The 25,199-nt window shown below is 36.3% G+C and overlaps 1 protein-coding gene across 3 annotated transcripts in view; it reads right to left on the reverse strand.

The window, feature by feature from the left end:
* The window catches only part of LOC100019694 (sodium-coupled monocarboxylate transporter 1-like), a 135,196-nt gene that overhangs the window by 74,188 nt on the left and 35,809 nt on the right, over positions 1 to 25,199 (reverse strand). For 2 of the 3 annotated variants that reach the window (XM_016425740.2, XM_007503281.3), the window contains exons 2-4: positions 21,348 to 21,413; positions 19,935 to 19,986; positions 14,095 to 14,162 (exon numbers count right to left, since the gene is read on the reverse strand). In XM_016425740.2, coding sequence (XP_016281226.1) covers positions 14,095 to 14,162; positions 19,935 to 19,986; positions 21,348 to 21,413 — 186 coding nt within the window. Of the gene's footprint in view, positions 1 to 6,813; positions 6,877 to 14,094; positions 14,163 to 19,934; positions 19,987 to 21,347; positions 21,414 to 25,199 lie in introns of all 3 variants that reach the window. The other variant, XM_056798697.1, reaches the window with a different exon arrangement.

Genomic DNA, 25,199 nt, shown 5'->3' on the forward strand with positions numbered 1-25,199 from the left:
AAAGACAGGGGAGAGATTTTTTAGAATTGAACTGAAATCAAGAGGTAGGAGAATTTGGTACTGGCTAAGAAATAGAATAGTGTATCAGTGGAATAAACTAGATGTATATGACCATAGTCATCTAGCATTTTATAAACCCAAAGATCCAAGCTTTTAGGATAAGAACTTACTATTTCACAAAAACTACTGGAAAAACTGGAGAACAGAATGGCAAAAATTAATTTTAGATAAACATCTCATATACTATACCAAGATAAGGTCAAAATTGGTATATAACTTAAACATAAAGAGTGATATTATTAGTAAATTAGGTGAAAATAGAATAGTTGACCTGTCATATCTATGGAGAAGAGAAGAATTTAAGACCAAACAAGAGACAGAGAACATTACAAGATGTAAAAATTAATAATTTTGATTATATTAAATTTAAAAATTTTTGTTCAAACAAAATCAATGCAACCAAGATTAGAAGGGAAGTAACAAACCGAGAAAAAATTTTATAACAGATTTCTCTGATAAAGGTCTCATTTCTCAAATATATAAAGAACTAAGTCAAATTTATAGGAAACCAAGCCATTCCCCAATTGACAAATGACCAAAGGATATAAATAAGCAGCTCTCAGAAGAAATCAAAGCTATCAGTAATCATATGAAAAAAATGTTCTAAATACCTCCTGATTAGAGAAATGCAAATCAAAAAGACTCTGAGACCTTACACCTAGCAGATTGGCTAATTTGACAGTTAAGGAAAATAATGAATGTTGGAGGGTATGTGGCAAAATTGGGACACTAATGCATTGCTGGTGGAGTTGTGAAACTGATCCAACCACTCTAGAAGGGAAGGCAATTTGGAATTATTCCCAAAGGGCTTTACAAGAATGCATGTCATTTGATTCAGCAGTAACACTACTAGGCCTGTATCCCAAAGAGATAAAAAAAATGGGGATGGGCCTGTTTGTACAAAAATATTTGTACCTGCACTTTTTGTGGTGGAAAAAAAAATTGGAAACTGAGAGTATGTCTCTCAATTGGAGAATTGCTGAACATATTGTGATATATAATGGTGATGGAATACTCTTGTGCTATAGCAATAGAAATGATGAAATGGTTGATTTCTTATAAGAACTGGAAGAACCTACATGAACTGATGCAGAGTGAAGTAAGTATAACCAGGAGAACATTATACATAGTCACTGAAACATTGTGGGATGATCAAATTTAATAGATTTTTCTACTGACAGAAATACAATGATCCAGGACAATTCTGAGGGACTTGTGTAAGAATGCTATCCACATATAGAGAAAGAACTGCTGGAATAGAAATGAAGAAGAAAACATATGCTCTATCACTTGTTTATTTGGACATATGATTTGGGGTTGTAGTTTTAAAATATTATTCTGTTATAAGAATGAACAATATGGAAACAGGTTTTGAGTGATATTATATGTAAAACCTAGTGCAATTGCTTATCAACTATGGGATAGAGGCAGGAAGAGGGGAAAGAGACAATACAAATCATGTAACCTTGGAAAGCTTATATATAGATTTATTACTGGAATAAAATAAAGAAAAAATTACAAAATGAAGTAGGAGATCATGGTCATGGGGATAGGGAAGGCATTTTTGGAAAGGTGATTAAATAAGAATAAAAAGGTAAGGGAATTGGAATAAGGGAGGGATCTTTGGAAAGGTGGGCAAATTTGGAACTGGGAGGGCAAAAGGAAAGGATAAGGAAGTATTTGGAAAATTGATGTGAATAGGAATTGGTCAAAGGAAATTGGATATCTGAGAAAGGATATGGCAGAAAAAAAATGTAGTGTGAAACAAATAGTCAGGAGAAACAGAATAGATGGAAATGCATAATTGTGCCATTGAGTGTAATAGGATGAATTCAAACATGTGAAGAAAATGGATAGTAAAAAGGTTAAAAAGCTAGGACCTGACAAAAGGTTTACTAGAAACATACTGAAAATGAGACAAACATGAATAAAAGTGAGAGGAGGCTGGAGCAAAATATACTATGCCTCAGCTGATCTAGAGAAGGTAGATAGGGGTAGCAGTCATGATCTCTGATAGAGTTGGGGCTAAAATGGGTGTAATTGGAAGGGATGAACAGGATAACTATAATATATTGTAGCTGGTGGTGCAGGGTTACCATGGATAATGAATCATTAGTGATATTGCATCTGTATGGATACTGGATCTGTATGGAATTCCAAAGAGAACTCAAAAGCAGAGGATGTTTAGGCTAGCATACATATAAAATTCACATATTTTAAACAAACTCAACAATGTGGAATTTATGGTTTTGCATATAATTTTACAGTATATGTATTTATTTAGTTAAATTTTTAATGCTGGTGGTTACTAATAAAAATGAATTTAATAAAAAGAATGATGAGCAGATTGGTTTCAGAAAAACCTGGGAAGACCTATATGAATTGAGGTGGAGTAAAGTGAGTAGAAGAATATACACAACAACAATAATATTTGTAAGGATAATTAACTGTGAAGACTTAGCTACTCTGATCAATACAGTAATCCAAGACAATTCCAAAGGACTCATGATGAAAAACTTTATCCACCTCCAGAGATAAAACTGATGAACCAGAGTTTAATTTTTTCCACTTTCTTTTTCTCATTTTTTGCAAAATAGTTAATATGGAAATAAATTCTACATGATTTTACATGTATAATTAATTTTTTTTGTCTTCTTAAGGAGATGGGAGGGGTTAGAAGGAGGGAGAAAATTTGGAACTCAATTTTTTTCAAAAGGATGATTAAAAATAAGTAACAAATTAGGAAAAAGAAAAAAAAAACTTTACAAAACCATTCTTCCATATTGAGAGACTAAAGCTGCCTCTTTGCAGCTTCCCCACCAATGCATCTGGTTCTGCCCTCTGGATCCAAACTGGATGGGAGACATAGCACACCATGAAAAGGAAAAAAAACAGAATGTATTAATATTTACATAGGCAGAATGAGATATTGGGGGACAGGGAAAAGAAAAATAAGATCAAACTGGTTCAGCAAGAGGGAGGGGACAGCAGGCTGGAAGCAATACAACCCACCAACTAGCTCTTTTTTTTTTAAACTCTTACCTTCCATCTTGGAGTCAATACTGTGTATTGACTCCAAGACAGAAGAGTGGTAAGGGCTAGGCAATGGGGGTCAAGTGACTTGCCCAGGGTCAAACAGCTGGGAAGTTTCTGAAGCCAGATTTGAACCTAGGACCTCCTGTCTCAATCCACTGAGCTACCCAGCTGTCCCCTCGCACTAACTAGCTCTTAGGACTAGAGGGTCTGTCTACATGGTCAAGAGGCTGAGAGTCAGTATTGATTCTAAGACATAAGCTAAGTGTATTTTTAAAATCTCAATTGAACTTTATAACCTTTATTGTCTTACTGCATCTTGATGAGGTTTAGGCTGCTCTTTTAATTTGTGCTAGTTTTCCTGGACTCCAAAGGAGTCAGGTAAACACTTCCTTTGCCCTAGTGGCAATTTCTCCTTCACAATACCAAATGGCTCCAATTCTTACCTTTAAACCAATGTAAAAATGAAGATTTGAACCCCGGACTTCAATCCCCAGAAGTCCTTGGCCACTTCCCAGAATGCTTTGTAATCTCATTGAGATCCTCACCTGGGCAAGATCAAAATTTCTATTTAACTGGCTGTAAAAGCCTACTGCCCGGCCCTTCCTGCCGCTGCCTGCCTGTTTCTGTGACACAGACCCTGGTGGCTCCTGCTCCTGGTCTTTCTCTTGCTCACCTGGCCCAGCTTATTCCCCCACCTCTGGCCTCCGAACCAGATGGCTCATCACTCAGGCTGCTAGTAGCACACACAATTTCTTCAGGACTCATTTCTAACAGCTGGTAAAGAAGGGGAGATAATTTTCCCTTAGGCTATGATTAGCCTCTGCATGGACTGGGGGCAGGGGAATCACAGGAGGGGAGAAAGAAAGGGAAAGGGAAAGAAGGAAGAGACTTTTCCAAACATGAACTTACAATCAATGGACTATTTAAAAGGATATCTTTTAATTATATTGGTTCTTTCATTAACCTCACATGAGATTCAGGAAAAAAATCAGCTCTCTGTAACTCTTTAGCTAACTTTGGAGGGGCAGCTGGTTGGGCTCAGTGGACTGAAATCCAGGCCTAGAGAAGGGAGGTCCTCAGATGAAATCTGGCCTCAGATACTTCCCAGCTGTGTGGCCCTGGATGGGTCGCCTAAACCCCATTGCCTAACCATGACCAATCTTCTGCCTTCTAATGATAGGCATCTAAATGGATAAAAACCCAAGGAACTTTAAAGAGACTGGAGGTTATATTTTAAGGCATTTCAGACTCCAATGAAAAGCTCTGTATTCTATTGCATTTTACTGATTGCTTTGTTTAAGATTTAACTTTGTGATTTTAAGTTCATATATTACTACATTCCATACTATTCTGTTACACTGAATCATTTTAATGTACTGATTTTTAACTACTGTTAAATTCTGTTGCTTTTCCCTTATGACCATACTGAACAAACAAACATGAGTAAGCTCATAAAACAACAACAACAACAACAACAGCTTTTATATTTTTGACTTTGTAAATTGTCACATAGAGGATAGATGGACTCCATCGGAAAATTGCTACAATTGTATAACAACCTTTGGAAAATTTAATGTGCTAAATATCTCAATTGATTTTAAAAGTTTTTTAGACATGATTTTTAGAATTTTTCTTAACAATCTCTGGTCATTTTTGCCTGCCCCTAATATAAGGTATAACGCCCTCTCTAATAGCTGAAGTGAAATACATTTTAACCCCCAACTCCCACATTTATAAAAATGTGAATGGAAGTTGGGCAGTTAATCCCAGGGCATTTGTACCCCTAAAAAGCCTCCAAAAAAAGGAGCATCTCTCATTCATAACTCTTCAGCTCACTACTTAACTTCCATCAGAATGATCTCTAGATTTCTTGATGATGTTCTAAACCCAAAATAAGTTTTACTTTGTTTAAAAATATGTTTACCACAGTTGAAAGAATTTCTATGATTGTAAAAACTGTGACAAATATTGATCAGTTCATAAGCTTTTAAAAATGTCATACAGCAACTTATGTGAAATATGATAGTGTGTTTGTTTGCTATTGTAATTAATTGGACTACTGAGAATTTGGGGGATACTGATTCCTACATATTTGTACTACTGTTTTTTTAAAAAAAGGGGGTGTATGGGGTGCTCAGGGAGGAGTAATATCTTTGGTATGGAGGGCTTGTTGTGCCCTCCTAGGGCAGCTCTCCAGCCTCTGATCCTCACCTGATGCCCAGCTCTCACTTGTGGCTCCCAGTAGCTGCTAGCATGCAGCAGCGGCCACACCCCAGGCAACGGCTTCGACAGGCTGGCTAAACCTTGTGAGGGTAGCCATTGGGTCGTCGTGGACCCCTGGTGAACTAGGGCTTTGCTCACCCAGCATGTGAAGACTGTTTCGGTAGAATAGGCGGAAGAAACCAACAAGAAGGTTCAATGGCTGAGATGGCGATGCAGCAAGGCACTGTGGAGTGCTTAGGGTGTGTTGGGAGCACAAAAGACAACATGGCCATCCATTGCAGCCAAGGAAGTCTCCAGGTGTAACGACTTTTCGTGCCAATGGACCTAGGCTTCCAACGCCGAGAGAGTGGAACTGTCTCTGTGCATCAACTTTTCCACTTAAATCTTCACACACAAGTGTCTTTGTGCACAAAAACGCACAAAGACAATCATCATCCTTGGTTACCGAGAGACTACTACTATTACTTTAAAAATGAAAAATGTTACTTTGTTCAATTCATTTGTTTGTACTCACAGTGGATCCTGGCCAGGTATGAAGAGGAAATGGATCTCATTTTTGGTGAGAAAGCCTTGCACTCTATATTTTCTTAGCTGATACAGTGTGTCAATGATTATAAGCTACATTTTTGAATTTTAAAACTCTTTATTATATTTTTCTTGCATGTGCAATATACTATTTCAGTTTTCTTTATATTTTTCTCTCCTTTTATATTTGAAGCACATGTTACCAGCATTAAGATTTTCTTTAACTTTTTTGATTTTGCAGTAATATAAGTTTAAAATACATTTCTTATGCATGCCCCAAAAGCTTGAGACTATAAAAATGATGCCACTAATTGTTTAAAAAAAATTATGGGACTTTAATAATTCTGTCTGATTCCAGGATAAGATATACACAAAAGAGCCATTGCAGAGGGTCAAAGATAAACCAATCTAGGATGGATTGATGCACTTCCAAGCCAATACAAAGGACTTGAACCTAGTATGAAAACTCAGGGTTGCGATGTTTAACATCTGTTAAGACAGGCCTTCCATGTGTCCACATTCACTCTGAAAATACAGATGAGTATCCCCAAACTTGGCTCCTACTTGGCTCCTATAATCTAGTCCCTTTTTCTATCTTTCATAGTGTGGTAACTTTCTGTAGTCCTGGCTACTGATTGGGTAAATAATTCATTGCTTAGATCATTTTAATTGGGCCCTGATTCAAGGACCTGTTATAGATTCATTTTTCCTTTACTCAGAATTTTTACACATAAGACTTTGATAGTCTATATTGTCATCCAGAAATTTTCTTCTTTATTTGGATTTTTCTGTCTTTTTAATTTCTCTTACCAATTGATTCATATACCTCATAACTTAGCCATGCATCTCTAAGTGATCCTGTATTTTTCAATCACCTTCAAGACGGGGAAATGTAAAAAAAATATTATTATTTTAAATTGCAAAGTTTAAATTCCTTTTAAGAAGAATTTTAGGTAAAGAAAGGTGTACCTCTCTGAATCCAGAAACTGAACTGTTGGAGAAGATACCATGAAGAAGCCTCCAGACCACAAGCTGCACAAGAAGATCGAGAATGAACTTTGGGTGTGGTTGATTGAACATTTATTTGTTCCTATACTTTCATGCCAAAGGGGACTGCCCCCTAACTGGCCTTTTGTCAATGTGTCCAGCAATTATTGGTTTTGGTTTTTTTCTCTCTTATCCTCAAATTACTGTAATCTTTAGGTTGATTATGTTTTCATGATCATGTAAAAATGAAGATTTGAACCCCAGACTTCAATCCCCAGAAGTCCTTGGCCACTTCCCAGAACGCTTTGTAATCTCACTGAGATCCTCACCTGGGCAAGATCAAAATTTCTATTTAACTGGCTGTAAAAGCCTACTGAGCTCTCTTCCTACTTCCGCTTCCAAGCAGACACATCTCTCACGATGTAAGTGAAATTGAATGGGTCTTTTGGCCTTCCTAGGCACATGCTTTCTTACTTGTATTTTCTTAAATTCTTAATCTTAAATAAACCTCTAAAAATATACTTCTAGCAAAGAGAAACTAATTTTAAATGCTACACCAAGCTGATTTGTTTGTCACAACTACATTCCAACAAAGATCTCATAGGAAGAAAAAGGGAACACTAAGGAGAATCACTTTCCATCGGCACCCCAAAGATCCATTTGACATGACATGTGATCTGATCAGAGGGGCCAATTCTCAGCAAAGACACTGTGTATCCTATAGAAAAATCAAAGCATATCAGCTGGACATGGGCATAGATATAGGCATACAGACTTGAAAAGTTGTGAATTCCTAGAGGTGGAATCCTGTTGGTGAGGTAATGAATCAGAAAACCAATCTGGTTTTGCCTTTCACTCAGACTTGCTATCAGCAATACCTTTACACAACGCTAAGGTTCCTTTGAGATTTTTCCCTGTGAGGGAAGACAAGGTGTTGTTCTGAGCTGGACATGAGAACTTGATAACCAAAGACAAAACATAGGCAGTAAAGTGAGTGTATATAAGGGAAGAAGGAAATGGAGGATAGTGGCAGGGGAATGGAAGAGGCTTCTTCCAACCCATCTCTTACCACTGGTATGATTAGTAAGAAGATCATAGTTGGGAAGGGATACTCTTGATCATTGGAAGGTGAGACCTCACTTTTCTGGAGCTGTCAAGAGATCCCAAGAAATGACAAGGGAAGAGAGGGTATATAGAAATGAGAGTGAGGATGAGACATGAAGGGAGCCAGGTCAACTATCTTTCTTAGAACTAGGGAGGGAGAAGACACAAACAAATCTAAGGGCGTTCAAGCTTTGAAGGATCTTGGGAAATAGCCAAACCTTAGAAATGGTTTCAGAATTGATTCAGTCAGAATCCCCTTTTTTAGGGAGAGACCTAGCTTTAGGGTGAGAAGTCAAGGACTTCTTTTTTTTTTACTTTAATATGTATTAACATTTTCTCCACCACTTTCTTTTTTTTAATTGTTTATTTATTTATTTAATTTAGAATATTTTTCCATGGTTACATGATACATGTTCTTTCCCTCCCCTTCTCCCAACACCCTCCCGGAGCCAATGAGCAATTCCACTGGGTTTTACATGTGTCATTGATCAAGACCTATTTCCATATTATTGATATTTGCACTAAGGTGATCATTTAGAGTCTACATCCCCAGTCATATCCCCATCGAAACATGTGATCAAGCAGTTGTTCTTCTTCTGTGTTTCTACTCCCACAGTTCTTTCTTTGGATGTGGATAGCGTCTTTCTCATAAATAGTCAAGGACTTCTTAAATAGAAGAAGTTGCCCCTCAGGGTTGCCACATACACACATGTACAGAGAGGAAAGGGACTTTAGTGGAAAGCACAGAAGGACTATCTCCCCAACTCTCACATCTAGACCCTGAATAATTCTAGCCTTCTATGAGGAGAGACAGTAGTCTCATCCAGATCTTACATCATTTTCCAGAAAAACCAAACTAGTTAATTAGGAAGATGTTCTATGGCTGACATGAAGGATTCTGAACAAAAGAACTCTCTCAATCCCTGCTGACCAAGCTTGAATCCTAAAGGTAAATTCACCCAGAGAATCAAAGAGGGGCTGGGACTGGGACAAAGAAAAGAGAGTGATAGGTTGGTACATTTCTAATTTCACAGCTTCCAAGTCTTCTGAGTCATAATGATGGGGTTCTCCATGTAGATCTTCTCAGTGGTCTCAGCCTTGTAGTGAAAGGGACAACAGTGCTGAGCAGTGAATGCCTCTCAGTTTGGATTTCTCAGACAACTTCCCTTCCTCAGAGGAGCTCTGATATGTCTCCAGAAGAGAACCTGTTGAGAGAGTTGTGGAGAAGGCTTCATCTGACTAGATGTAACTGTCTTGCCTAGACTGTCATCTTTAAATATGTTCATAGCTGTCATCTGATGGGCGCAGGCATCTGAGAGAATCTGGCTAAGCTATCATCAGGCGTAAAGTCCACCTCCTCTTCACATGCTGAACTGAAGTTTTCTAGGGCAGCAGCAATGGGGCTGCTATCTACTTAGGGTTTATTCTCCCACCATTTTGCTGCCTTTGAAGGAAATCCTTTTAGTAGCAGAGCACATGCCATTGGTTCAAGGGTTTCCATAGAAACTTGCAGTGCACAGAAGGGGTACCCACTTCTGGTTGGTCTCCTGGTTCATGGCTTCACTGAGCTCAGATCCTGATAAGTACCAGGAAGAACACACTACCAACTCAATGTTTTGAAATAGTAAAAAGTAGGTTGTATGCAGTTCTGCAGTTGCTTTAAATTTTTTTTTAATTTAATTGATTAAGAAAATTTTTCCATGGTTCCATGATTCATGTTCCTTCCCTCCCTTCCTCCCACCCCCCTCCCATAGCCAATGTGCAATTCCACTGGGTTTTACATCTACAGTGGCTTCTAATTCATCATCAGCAATATTTTCTTTCCTAAGTCCTCAACCTCAGATGTCTTCCAGAGAAAAGTTCTGAAACAAATGGTGAAGGCATGGTATAGAGGAGATAAATGACTACCAACATAATTATTGTGTGGAGTGGGAAAAAAATTTTAATCAATCCACCAGGGGTCATTTATGCTATCTCTATGTGCAAGAGGAAGCTGACACTTGCCTCAGTTTCCTCCACTGTAAAATAGGAATAAGAGTAGCATGTAAATCACAGTCTCATAAGGAACAAATAAGATAATATCTGTAAAGTACTTTGCTCAATACCCGGCACATAGTAGGCACTTAATAAGCCCTTATTCCTGTAGCAACTAGGTGGTACAGTGAATAGTGAGAGGCCTGGATCCAGTGCAGAGAAACTCAATTCGAATCTGATCTCAGACACTTCCTAACTATGTGATCCTGAGATAGCCACTTAATCCCATTTGCCTGGCCCTTCCTTTTCAGGCCTTGAGTTGTTCCTAGGATGTAAATAACAGATAAAAAAAATAAAATAAATGTCTATTCTTCATAAACATATACTTAAGATACAGGGGATTCCAGGTTACAGAATAACAAATACATTAAGAGATGTGAAAGTATGAGGAACTGAGGGATGTAGGGTGGAAAGGAGGAGAGAAATTGGAATTCATATTTTTAAGTGAATGTTAAAAAATTGTTTTTACACGTAATTCTGGAGAGAGAGTTTTTTTAAAAGAAAAAAGTGTCTTTTTGTGAATATTATTCAAATCTCTAATAGAATGATACAAACTGTATGTTTCTTAATTCAGAGACCAGAAAACATATAGGCTAGTGAAGGTAAAAAAAAAATTATTTCTAATCTCTCTTAAATGCCAATAGAGCATCTGGTCAGCTGCTTGTTGGATAGTTCAATATGGTAATCCTGATGACATCTCAAATTTAATATAAAAGGAATTCATCCCTATCCCAAAAGAAGTGTTCCTCCTCCCAATGTCTATTTCTGTTAAAGGCAGCAGCATCCTCTAATTTACCACAGTTTAAACCTGGGGAATAATCCTAGACTTTTCCCTTTCCCTCTCTCTTTCACATCCAATTAGTTATCAAATCTCTTAATTCTACTTCCATAAATTCTACTTCTCTTTTCCTGTGCATGCTATTTTGACCATCGCTTTTTGCCTGAACTACTGGAAGAGGCCCTTAACTCTGATTTCAGTTCCTGGTATATGCCAAAATAAAAATCTGAAAGTCCAAGTCTCACCTGGTCACCTTTCTCCTACTCAAGGAACCTTCAATGATTTTCTCTATTTTCTTGGCTAAAACATCAGCTCCTCAACCTGGCATTTAAGGTCCTCAGGAGTTCAGCTCAAACCCGCTTTCTTATTCTTGTTATTCAGTCCTTTCACGGCCATATTCAACTCTTCATGACCCCATTTGGAGTTTTCATGACAAAGATACTGGAATGATTTATAATTTCCTCCTCCAGCTTATTTTTCAAATGAGGAAACTGAGACAAACAAGATCAAATGACTTGCTCAGAGCTACACTGCTACGTGTCTGAGACACCATTTGAACAAAAATGAGTCTTCCTGGGGGAGGGCTTCGAGCACGGGTCCCAGGTGCCCCCCTGGCCGGCGTAAGAGACCCATCCTGCAGAGCAGACCCGGGGACAGGAGACAGTGTGGGTGGCAATGCGGCCACGGCCGGCCCTCCCTCAAGGGAAACAGCCAGCCCAGGGCCGGGAAGCCTGAGCCCGGCACACATCCCCAGACCGGACTGTGCTCTGACCCAAGGGAAGGCCCGGATGTTCTTCAGCCCCGGAGCTAAGCCCTTGACCGGGCCCTCTGGGGCCATGAGATGGGGGGCCGAATTTGCTACTGACCTGCCTCCCAAACTACCTTACCAAGCGAATTCCCTGCCATTCCAACTAGTCTGAAGTCCTAATATATTCCTTTAGGTCAAACTGAACTCTTACTTGTTTCTCAGATTTGACCTTACAGTTCCTAGTTAAGCATTTGCAGAAGCCAATGCCCAATGTCTAGAATGCACTCCCTCCTGTTACTCTGCTTCCCAAATTTTACTTTTTTCAATCCATGAAGTTTCCTCTGATTCCCCAGTATTTTGTCCTCAAGTTATACTGTATTGACTTCTGTGTGTGTGTGTGTGTGTGTGTGCGCGCGTGCGCCTGCACGCGCGAGCGCCTATGGGGGGGGGGGGTGCCTGTGTGAGATAGCTCCCCTTGTAAATCCATCGGAGCTTAGATTTTCATTTGCCTACATATGTCCCCCAGCATCTAAAATGGTGTCTTGTACATGCAGGCATTTAATAGATATTACTTGAATTCTAGTGAATCTGATTAGCAACTCCATTCTCCAAATCCAGGGATCATTCAAAGGTACAGGACACCTCTGGAAGGTTACTGCATTTGCAGTAGAAAAGAAGCTATTCTCCTACCTCCGTGTAAACATTTTATTTCAGGGGGAACATCATGGCCCACTGATCAGAGTAACACATTTTGAATGAGAGGCCCTGGATTGTGTATTAATTAGAATGTGTGCCCCGGACTACATTTCCCAAAATGCACTTATCAATTTCCGTGTACGTGCGTCCTTACGTTGATTGAGGGTTTTTTTTTTTTTAGACTGTTACGTGGATTGAGGATTTAGTTAGAATGTGTTTCCTGGACTACATTTCCCATAATTCCCTTATCCCTTTCCCTGTACGTGTCTCAGATGGGGCACACGTTCTGATTAATACATTTGGAATTCCAGCTCTGCTACAGGCTACCCTTTAAGATCAAACCAGTCACCCAACCTCACCTATAAAATCAAGAGGTTGTACCAGATGCTCACTAAGGTCTCTTTCGACTCTTACTTTTATGATCTTGCGAAGCATTCCTCCATGCTTCTGTCATCGCCCTCATCAATCAAGCACAATGACATTTATTAAGTGCCTTTAATACTCACTTTCTAATGGAGAAGATAGCAAGTGCATGTGTAAGTGTAAAGTGAATAAATGCAAATATATGCAAACTGATTAAATGTGTGGGAGTTTGAGACAGAGGACACCAACAGTTAGGAGTCGGAGAAGGCTGTGTGTGAAATATGGCATCTCAGCTTCAACTTCAAGGAAACGAGGGATTCCCTCAGGCAGAAGGAGGGAAGGAGAGGATTCCCGGCATGGGGAGTAGTGACACCAAAGGCCCAGAGGTGAGAGATCGAGTGCTATGTGTGAGAAAAAGAGAGAAGGCCAATGTAGATGTCTAGCACAATGCTAGGGGAGTAATAAACAGGGAGAATGGAAAGATAAGCTGAGCCCGGGTGCCCCCGGGGGCTTCTTAAAGCCAAACAGATACCACTGGAGTTGGTTAATGATAATAATAATAACTAACACTTTTTTTAACCCTCAACTTCTATCTTAGAACCAATGCTGTGTATTGGCTGCAAGGCAGAAGAGTGGTCAGAGCTAGGCAATGGGGTTTAAGTGACTTGCCCAGGGTCACACAGCTGAGAAGTGTCTGAGGTCAAATTTGAACTCAGGACCTCCCACGTCTAGGCCTGATGCTCAGTCCATTGAGTCACCAAGCTTCCCCCAACAACTAACATTTAGATAGTTCTTAACTATGTGCCAAGCACTGTGCTAAGTGCTTTTCAATTGTTATCTCACTTGATCCTCACAACCATGCTGAGGTAGGTGCTATTATTATCCCCTCTTTACAGGTGAGAAAACTAAGGCAAGGGAAGAGTAAGTGATTCGCCCAGGATCAGGTAGCTAATACATGTTTGAGGCCAGATTTGGTTAAGTTGTAGTGTAATAATGTCTATTTTTTTCATTGTTTTGGTAGGAATGCATAGTATGGACTGTAGTGGGGAGAGACTGAGAGCAGGAATCCTCATTTGGAAGTGCACATTCAGTGTGAATTGTCCAAGAGACTGAAGTCAGGGAGAAGGACCAGGGCTGGGTATTATCTGCATAGAGATGATGGTTAAAACCTCAAGAGCTGGAGTTGTATGTTGGGAACTAAGGTGGGAGAGTAAAGAGTGCTCTGCTCCTCCAAGTCCTACACACACAGAGTGATGATGATGAGGATGAGGATGATGATGATGAATGGCCTCAAAACAAAGGAAATTAGGAGGAATACATCTCACTGGGTAAGAAGAGAGAGTAGCCCAGGCAGTTCAGCATTGGTGAGAACCAGCAGAACTTGGAGCAGCCCAACATGCTGTGATCAGCCAGAAGCAGCGGCTGCAGAATAGGAACAAGCCCAGCAGAAGGCCCTGGAATAGAGTCTTGGACTATAACTTATTTTAAGATACTGTATGCAGACTGAATAAGTCGAGATAATATATAATTAACAACATACCAATGAGCAGTAGACAGTACAGAGAAGCCCAGTTCCAATGATTTCAGTCCAGAATCCAATTCCTATGACTATGAAGAAAAATGCAAAAACTGTGAAACATGGAACAAAAAAATTGCTTCCATAGTTAATGACTTCTTAGCATTTAAATCATGCTCATCACTCTTTTTAAACCATACCCCATAAAATAGAAAACAAAGATAATTTATATTTTAAATATATTGATATTTTAAGAACCAACCCCTAAGAAACTTCATGAGATGTGACCAGCCAACCTCTTGTAGAATAATCCTTTCCAAAATTAAGTTGTTGTTTGTTTGTTTTTGTTTTTTGTTTTTTAAGCCTTTCCCGTTTAGTTGGAGCAGACAGGAGTTTGTGACCCACCGGCATAATCTTCAAGAACTCAAATTTACTTATTTCTACATTCCAATTAGGTTTGAAATCAGACACTTGAGTGTCAAATAAGTTTAAAATAATTTAAAATTCTTAAACAACTACAACAATATGGAAAGATGGGAGACAGATTTGCTTTGGCTATCATTCTAGCTAAGGAACTTAATAGCCTTTGAGTGTCATCATTGTATAGAAAACCAATTGCTTCATATTTGCTATAAAACAATGATGAAAGCAATGTGAATTAAAGAACAATATTCTCCATGAAACATATTTTAGAAAGCCATTAACAAAAGCGATCTAAGGAGTAAAGAGATAAAGAGTGTGAGATTGTGTTCTAGTATCAGCTCTGACACTAGGTAATCATGTGTCCTAAGGCTAGGCACTTGTTTTCAACATCCTCATCATTTAAATTGGTAGAATGCATATTCACTCTAAATTTACAAAGGAACCATGAATGATAAATGAAATAATAAAGGAGTTTTCAAAAACTGAAAATATCTTTTCAATGTTAAGATATTACTATTAAACAAACAGCTTAATAGTTCCAATCTACCAACATAAGGAAACTATTTTGAAAAGTCACATCCAGGGGGCAGCTATGTAGCTCAGTGGATTGAGAGTCAGGTCCAGAGATGGTAGGTACTGGGTACAATCTGGCCTCACATGTCTGTGAGACCCTATCAAGTCACTTAACTCCCATTAAATAGTTCTAAGAGAGAAGATAAGGATTAAAAAAAAAAGTCAACATCCAATATCCAAAGGTGGCTTTTATCAGAATCAGATTTGGCAGTTCAAAGGGTAGTGACTAAACAAAAAATGAATGTATATTGTTTGTTAATATTTAGTAATACTTTAAAAGTAGCTTATTTTTAAAAGTCATGAATATGTCACTTGAGTTTCTTAGTAATCCAGTTTGTTTAAATTCACTGGAGTGTAGGCAAGATGGTGGTTTAGTAGCAATAAAAGCTGAAACCAATCTGGCAGTCCTTTCAAACCAGTTTTTAAAGAACTCCTCAAAATAACAGGAGTCAAAAACCAACAAGACAGAGTGGGTGGGCTCTCCCGGTGAATAGAACTTGAAAGGTAGGTAGAGAGTAAATTTTCTTTTCTTTAAAAAAATTATTGATTTAAAATATTTTTCAACCTTTACGAGACTCATTATCTTTCCCTCCTCCCTCCCAGAGCCAACAAGCATTTCCACTTGGTTATACAAATGTTATCCCTTATACCTATTTCCATATGAATAATTTTTGCAATAGAGCAATCATTTAAAACCAACTCCCCGATCAAATACCCATATAAACAAATGATGTTATGTGTTTTTCTTCTGTGTTTCCACTCCCACAGTTCTTTCTCTTGATGTGGACAGCATTCTTTCTCATTAGTCCCTTGGTATTGTCTTGTAGCAGCAAAGTCAATTACATTGAATTGTTCCACAAAATTTAACTTTCTGTGTATAATAAGCTCTTGGTTCTGCTCATTTCACTCTTCATCAGTTCCTGGAGGTTCTTCCAGTTCATAAAGAAATACTCTAGTTCATCATTCCTTATAGCAAAGAGTGTTCCATATATTTCACATGCCATAATTTGTTGAGCCATTCCCTAATCGAGGTACATCTCCACATTTTATTTTTTTTTTTGCCATCACAAAGCAAGGTTATGAATATTTTGTACAAACATTTTTCATCATTATCTTTTTTAGGGTAAAAACCTAGTAGAGGGTATATGCACTCTTTTAAAGCACTTTGGGCATAATTCCAAATTGACTTCCAGAATGGTTAGATCAATTCATAGCTCTACCAGCAGTGATATTAGTGTCCCAATTTTGCCACATCTACTCCAACGTTTATTATTTTCCTTTATTGTCATATTGGCAAATTTGTTAGGTGTGAGGTGGTACACCTCAGTGTTGTTTTGATTTGCAATTCTAAATCAGGAGGGAATTAGAACACTTTTCCATGGGATTATTGATGGTTTTGATTTCTTCATATGAAAACTGCTGGTCATGTTCCTTGACCATTTGTCAATTGGGGAATGGCTTGATTTTTGTACATTTGACATAGTTCCATATAAATTCATAAGTTAGAATGTTGTCAGAGGTTTTGCTTGTACATTTTTCTCAATTTGTTGCTTCCCTTCTAATTTTGGTTGCATTGATTTTGTTTCTACAAAACCGTTTTAATTAAATTTAATCAAAATTATTCATTTTATATTTTGTAATGTTCTTTATCACCTACTTGGTTTTGAATTCTTTCTTTTCCCTTAGATCTGACAGACATACTATTCTGTGTTCACCTAATTTACTTATAATTTCCCTCTTTATATTTAAGTCATTTACCCATTCTGAATTTATATTGGTATAGGACATGAGATGCTGAGCTAAACCCAATTTCTCCCACACTGTTTTCCAATTTTCTCAGCAGTTATTGCCAAAAAGTGGATTCTTGTCCAAAAAGTTGGGGTCTTTGGGTTCATCAAATACTATCTTACTAAGCCTCAAGTCTATTTCATTGATTCACCTTTCTATCTCTTAGCCAGTACAATATTGTTTTGATGATCACCACTTTATTACACAGTTTAAGATCTGGTACTACAAGACTTCATACTTCACAATTTTTTTCATTAGGTCCCTTGATATTCTTGATCTTTTGTTCTTCCAAATGAACTTAGTTGTAATTTTTTCCAATTCTATAAAAAAGGTTTTTGGTAGTTTGATAGGTATGGCACTGAATAAGCAAATTAATTTAGGTAAGATTTTCTTTTTTATTATTATATTAACTCATCCTACCCATGAACAATTAATGTTTTTCCAATTGTTTAGATTTAGTTTTATTTGTGTGAAAAGTGTTTTGTAGTTGTGTTTATATAATTCCGAGGCTGTTGTGGCAGAAAGACTACTAAATATTTTATATTGCCTAGAGTTATTTTAAATGGAGTTTCTCTTTCTAACTCTTGTTGCTAATTTTTATTGGAAATAAAAAGAAATGCTGATGATTTAAGTGGATTTATTTTGTATTCTCAACTTTGCTAAAATTATTAATTATTTCTGCTAGCTTTTTAGTTGATTTTTTCAGGTTCTCTAAGTATACTATCATATCATCTGCAAAGAACTGACTATTTTAATCCCTTTGATTTCTTTTTCTTCTCTAACTGCTGCAAGCTAGCATTTCTAATATAATATTAAATAGTAATGGTGACAATAGGCATTCTTGCTTCACTCCTTATTGGGATCTTATTGGGAAGGCTTCTAACTTATCTCCATTGCAGATGATACTTGCTGCTGGTTTTTAACAAATACTGTTTATTATTTTGAGGAAAGATCCTTCTATTCCTTTACTTTCTAGTGTTCTTAACAGGAATGGATATTATATTTTGCCAAAGACTTTTTCTGCATCTATTGAGATGCTCACACAATTTCTGTTAATTTGTCTACTGATATGGTCAATTATGTAGATGTTTTCCTAATGTTAAATTAGCCTTGCATCCCTGGTATGAATCCCACATGGTCATAGTAAATAATCCTTGTGATGACTTGCTCTTGTCTCTTTGCTAGTATTTTATTTCAGATTTTTGCATCTATGTTCATTAAGAAGATTGGTCTATAGTTTTCTTTCTGTGTTTTTGGTCTTCCTGGCTTGGGAATCTGTACCATATTTGTGTCAAATAAAATGAATTTGACAAGACTCCTTTGCTTATTTTGTCAAATAGTTTCTGTGGTACTTGGATTAGTTTTTCATTAAATGTTTGATAGAATTCACTTATGAATCCATCTGGTCCTGGGGATTTTTCTAGTTCCTTGATGGTTTGTTCAATTTTATACCCAGAATGCAAAGCTGGTTTAACATTAGGAAAACCATCTGCACAATTGACCATATCAATAACTAAACTAACAGAAACCACATGATTATCTCAATAGAGTCAGAAAAAGCCTTTGATTTTCCTATTGAAAATAGGACACACCCATTCCTATTGAAAATACAAGAATAAAAGGGCCTTTCCTCAAACTAAGTAGTACTAGACATTTAATATCATTAGCATGTATAATCTGTATTGGGGATAAATTAGAAGTCTTCCCAATGGGATCAGGAGTGAAGCAAGGATGCCCATACATATCATTGTTATTTAATATTGTATTAGAAATGCTAGCTATAGCAATTAGAGAAGAAAAAGAAATTGAAGGAATTAAAGTAGGCAATTAAGAAACTAAATTATCTCTCTTTGCAGATGACATGATGTTATTCTTAGGGAATCCTAGAAAATAAACTAAAAACTTGTTGAAATAATACCTTAGCAAAGTTGCAGGATAAAAATAAACCCACAGAAATCATTAGCATTTCCATACTTCCAAGAAAGCTCAGAAGCAAGAGTTAAAAAGACAAATTCCATTTAAAATCATTCTAGACAAAATTATTGGGAATCTATTTGCCAAGACAAATGCATGAATTATATGAACACAATTATGATACACTTTTCCCACAAATAAAGATATGTCTAATTGATTGAAAAAAAAAAAACTAAATGCTCATTGGCGGGCTGAGATAACATAAAAATAAAAATCCTCTCTAAATTAATTTACTTTTTCAACATATATATATATGTATATATATATATATAAAATTATATAACTTTTTCATCACCATACCAATCAAACTACCAAAAAATTATTTTATAGAACTAGAAAAAATGATGAAATTTATCTATAATAACAAAAGGTCTATGAGAATATAAAGGGAACTAATGAAAAAATGTGAAGGATGCAGCTTAGCAGTATCAGATCTTAAACTGTACTATAAAGCAGTAATCATCAAAACAATCAGGTACTGGCTAAGAAATAGAAGGGTGTATCAATGGAATAGATTAGGAATATATGATCTCAGCAATTTAGTGTTTGATAAACCAAAAGATCCCAGCTTTGGGGATAAGAACTCACTATTTGACAAAAACTGCTGGGAAAACTGGAAAATAGGGCAAAAAATATTTTTAGATCATTATCTCTTACCCTATCACGATAGGGTTAAAATGAGTATATAATCTAAACATAAAGAGTGATATTATAAGTAAATTAGGAGAACATAGAATAGTTTACCTGTCAGATCTTTGGAGAAAGGAAGAATTTATGACAGAACAAGAACTAGAGAAAAGTATGATATATAAAATCAATAATTTTGATTTTATTAAACTAAAAAGGTTGTTTTTTTTAAACAAAGTCAATGCAACCAATATTAGAAATAAAACGACAAATGGGGGGAAATTTTTATAATGAATTTCTGCTAAAGGTTTCATTTCTGAAACATTCAAAGAAGTAAGTCAAATTTATAAGAATCCAAGTCATTCCCCAGATAAGTGGAAACTTGTTATTTAAATTTTTTAAATTAAGAATAAAATAAATTCATTGGACAATTAACAACAAGTTCATCATTAAAAATAATGACTATACTTTAAGCTTACCTTTACTTATAGCAATAGCAGGGCCATAAATAACCAGTCCAGTGTATATTACCTAGAAAGAGAAACCAAATAAAGAATATTGGTTCTTTAACTATATGTTGTATATGAGACATAAAAGATGATCAAAGACAATACACACACACATATACGCTATGTCTCATATTTACATGTTTTCTTGAAATACACATTTTGGAACAATTATTTTGAAATAGTGGACTCCTAACCTATTGAATTTATGCTTTTCAAAAAATATCACAAATTGTCAGCTATATGGCACAATGGATTACCTGATTTCAAATTCTAACTCTCAAATCACCTGGTTGCTGAGCAACCCAGGACAAACCATTTAAACCTCTCGTCCTCAGTTTCCTCATCTAGCAAATGAAGATAACAGCAGCACCTATTCCACAGAGTTATTTCAAGGGCCAAAGGAGGTATGTAAAAAGATTTGAAAACTTTAAAGTGCTATGAATGCTACCTATTAATATCAAAATCTAAGCTTTATTTTAAAGTCATCAAATGAATTGTAATATTGCTCTTCAATTTAAAAACCTGTTTTCAAGAGATTGATTTCTTTTCTCTATCTCTTTAAAGGGGTATAGTGCATAGAGTTATAGGCCAGTTTTATACATTATAGTAAATTCTTTCCTTCCTACTTCAAAGTGAAAATTCCTTAAAGGTCATCTTGGTAAAAAACATTAAAAAAAAAGAGGAATAAGTCTTTGGGAAAAGAAGAGGAATGAGCTGCTTCTAAGAATTATCTGATCTGAATTAACAAAATCTAAGTGTTAAAAGAATTATCAGAAGTCATCACCTCCCACTTATAACTGAACAGATACTCTAAGTATCTGTTCTTTTTTTGTAACATGGAATCCCTGATATCATTCCAAGGAACTCCATTCCACTTTTAGAAGCCCAATTATCTGGAAAATTTTTCTTTATATGAAGATGTTGTCTTCATACTGTTATATTATGTCTCTACAACTTCTACCTCCCTTCATAGTTCCACTCTCTAAGGTTAAGCTGAACAAAACTAAAAATCCCTTTTCTACAAGACAGACCAAAAAAATTACAGATGGTTCTAATGTTTCTCCTAAATCTTGTCTAAATTTTATGCATTAGCATCCCTTCAATCAATTCTCCTGTGAAATAGTTTCCCCTTTCACCATCCTGGCCATCTACCTCCCTTTGTCAACATCTTTGCTAAAATGAGGCTTCCTTTCTAAGTGACTGATGCATATGCAAATAAATTCTCCAAAATTCTAAAATTTATTTAATTGTATATTATGTTTAATATTTTGAGCTTCTTCTGCTATAAATTTTCATATATTCTAATTCAAGACATTAATTTATATGTAAATATGCTTTAGAATACTCCATATTACAAAAGAGAGAACTTATTAAATTACTTGCCATTTGAAAAATAAAGAAAAATGTTCCAACCAAGCGAACTTGTTTATTAAATCGAAGTTCTAAGTACTGTAAATAAACAAAATAAGAATTCTGTTAGAAATATGCAAGTTAAAAAGTTTTCAAAGATAGTGATGCTATTTTTTCTTTCCATAAGTAAATATTTCCAATAAAGGCTTAAACATCTCTCTATAGATTTAAACAAGGTAAGGGATATAGCTCTATTCCATTAATAATCATGCTGCTGCGAATATATATAGAAGTGGTCAGATTTAACATATTAATTAAAAGGATGCCACTATAGGATCTTGAACAGGTTGATTTCATTGGGAAGTAATTACAGGGTGGATAAGGGTCCTGATCCACCATATGTAGATTTGTGGATTCTAGGTCCTTTTCTTCCAAGTTATTGAAACTTTTTTGATTTCAGACTATGCTCTAGAAAGTCAATGGGCAAAGCATTGAGCAGTTGGGTTGAGAATAAGTAGGGAAGGAGAGAGGATACACACTAGGGAAAGTCAAGATACTGGGTAGTTCCTAATTTAACCCAGACACTAACTAATTACCCAACTTGATTTTTCCAAAAGCATAGGATTGACCTGTTGTCACTACCCTAACTCTGTAAACTGTAGTGGCTCCTGATGCCTTCTAGGATTAAGTTGAAAGTCATTTGTCTATCTAGCTTGTAAAGCCCTTCAACCCTACTGCCCCATCCTCTCTCTCCAGTCTCCTTAAGATACCTGCTTCTTTTCACACTCTCTAAAATGATTCTTCTATCCCTTATACACCATCACTTCAGGACCCCAAGACTTTTCACTAGCTATCCTCCAGGCCCAGAAAACTGTCCCTTCCTCATTTTCCCCTCTCAATTTCTTTAGCTTTCTGAAAAACTGCTCAAATCTTCATGAGGCCTTTCCAAATGACACATCCCTTCCTCCTAATGCCTTTGCTCAGAGATTACCTTCCATGAACTCTACATCTATCTTGTATACATAAGATTATATACATCTGGTCTCCTCCATTAAAATATGACCTCTTATAGGACTCAAAGGAAAATGGTTTTACCTTTTTTTTTGCATTCCCAGGTCTTAAAAGGAACAGAGTCTGGCACAGAGTAAACATTTTTTTTAAACCCTTACCTTCTGTCTTGGAGTCAATACTGTGTATTGGCTCCAAGGCAGAAGAGTGGTAAGGGCTAGGCAATGGGGGTCAAGTGACTTGCCCAGGGTCACACAGCTAGAAAGTGGCTGAGGCCAGATTTGAACTTAGGACCTCCCATCTCTAGGCCTGGCTCTCAATCCACTGAGCTACCCAGCTGCCCCCGAGTAAACATTTAAGAAATACTAATAAACACTAGATGATTTCAGAAAAAACTGGAAAGGCCTACTTGAACTGAGCTGAGTGAAATAAGCAGAAGCTAGGGAACATTATACACAATAATTGCAATATTAAGGTCTCATTCAAATGTGATACACTTTGCTACTAACAGCAATAATAATATAAAAAAGAGACTGCATTTCATAATGCAAAAAATTATAAAGGAGAACTTCCCAGATGTGCTTGAACAAAAGGAGAATTATTTTAATCAATTTATTTATTTAGAATATTTTCCCATGGTTACATGATTCATGATTTTTCCCACCCCTCTTCCCTTCCTACATGTATCATTGTTCAGAACCTATTTCCATATCATTCATATTTGTCATAGAGTGATGTTTTAACTCTAAAACCCCAATCATATCCCCACTGAACCACATGATTGATTATATTTTTCTTCTGCTTTTCTACTCCCAAAGTTCTTTCTCTAGATGTGTATTTGGAAAATAGAATGTGAAAGAATTCATCAATCACAAATCCTGAAAGAAATTGCAAGTTTAAAATTCTAGAACTCTTATATCCAAATTCAAGAATTCTCAGGCCAAGAAGAAAGAAAAAGAAAACAAGTAGCTAGAAAAAAAATTCCAATTGATCAGGATCACAAAGCTAGAAAGCACCTAAGTCTATATTTGGGCACAGGTTGTTCTCCTGACTCCAGGCCTTGTGTTCTATGAACCATGCTATATAACTGCTTCTCAGGTCAAAATTCAAAGATCAGAAGGCATGGAATATGATATTCTGCAAGGCAAAGGATTGAGGACTACAACCCAGCAAAACTGAGTATAATATTTAAGGGAAAGTAATGGGTATTTAATGAAATAGAGGAATTTAAGGTAATCCTGCAAAAAAGACCAGAGCTGAAAAGAAAATTCAATTAGCAAATTCAACACTTAAGGGAAGCATAAAAAGGTAAACAGAAAAGGAAAAAAAAAACTCAAGGAACTCAATGTGGCTAAACTAATCACATTCCTACATGGGAAAGTGCTAACTAGGGAGCTTAACATAGCTATGATACAAGAGATTCTTAAGGTATTTAAAATGCTTAAGGTAAATCATGATAATATATTTAAACTGATTACCTTACTATATAAAAAGGCTAACATACTTAAACTATATCTGATAGCTGATGTACCTTTAGGTACCTAAAGTTCTTAGGGCATTTAAGGTACTGAATATGCTAAAGAATTTTATTAATATTAGTACAGACAATAGGAGTATATGTAGAAAGAGAGCAGGGAGTAATTTAAAAACAATGGAATAATATAAAAAATAAATAAAGAATAAGAAGAGGAATACATTGGAGAAAAGAGATGAGAGAAAATTGTAAGTAAATTATTTCACATGAGGAACCATGTAAGAATCAATAAGAGTGGAGAAGAATATGAGGGGGATGGCAGGCAGTGATTGAACCTTACTATCCTAAGAATTGATGCAAAATGAGAATAAAAGCCATATTTAGATAGGTGTAGAAATCTGTCTTATCCTATAGGGAAGTAAAAAGAGGAAGGGGAAGAAGGAAAGTGAAAGGGGGCACTTAAAAGGCAGAGGGACTAGAGCAGTTACAAAACCACTTGCAAAACAAGGAAAAGATGAAAAGAGAGTAAGAGAAAGAAAAAGAAGAGAAGAGAAAGTAAAAGAAAAATGGGAAAATAAGATGGAAGAAAAAATGCAGTTATTAATCATAACTATGAATATTAATTGGAAGAACTTACCAATAAAAAGGAAGAGGATAATTAAGTGAATTACGTCAGAATCCCACAATCTGCTGTCTACAAGACACACATATAAGCAGAGACACACACAAAGGATAATGATAAAGGGCCAGGGCAGAATCTATTATGTTTCAGATAAAGTTTAAAAAGCAGAACCACCATTGCTGGGTCTATTTCCCAGGGAGATTAGGACAAAAGGAAAAGAACCCATATGCCCGAAAATATTTATAGCAGGTCTCTTTGGGATGGCAAAGAATTGGAAACTGAGAGGATGCCTCCCATCAGTTGGTGAATGGCAAAATAAATTGTGATATATGTTAGAGATGGAATATTACTGCATCCTAAGTAGCAATGAGCAGGCTAACTTTTCTAAAAATGGGGAAAGAAATATATGGAATAATGAACAGTAAAATTAGTAGAACTAAGAGAACATTATGCACAGTACAGAATTAATAGCAAAAGAATAATTTGTGAATGTTACCTCCAGAAAGTGAACTGAAAGATTAAAAAACAGGAAAGATTTAATTTGTATTCCAGACAATACTTTCTGTGATGTCACTTATTAATATGAAATTTAATATTTGAATCAAAGAACAGATTCCAGAAACAATAAAAATGTAAAACAATAATTATACAATGTATCATGTGTAGAATGTAGTTAAAGTAGTTTTCAAAGCAAATTTATTAATCTATAACTAGTATTTGAAACAATATTCTCCAGTTCCACTATTCTTTCCACTTTGATTTGGTGACTTCAACAAGGTCT

Source organism: Monodelphis domestica, chromosome 5 (assembly GCF_027887165.1).
Source record: "Monodelphis domestica isolate mMonDom1 chromosome 5, mMonDom1.pri, whole genome shotgun sequence".
Lineage (NCBI taxonomy): Eukaryota > Metazoa > Chordata > Mammalia > Didelphimorphia > Didelphidae > Monodelphis > Monodelphis domestica.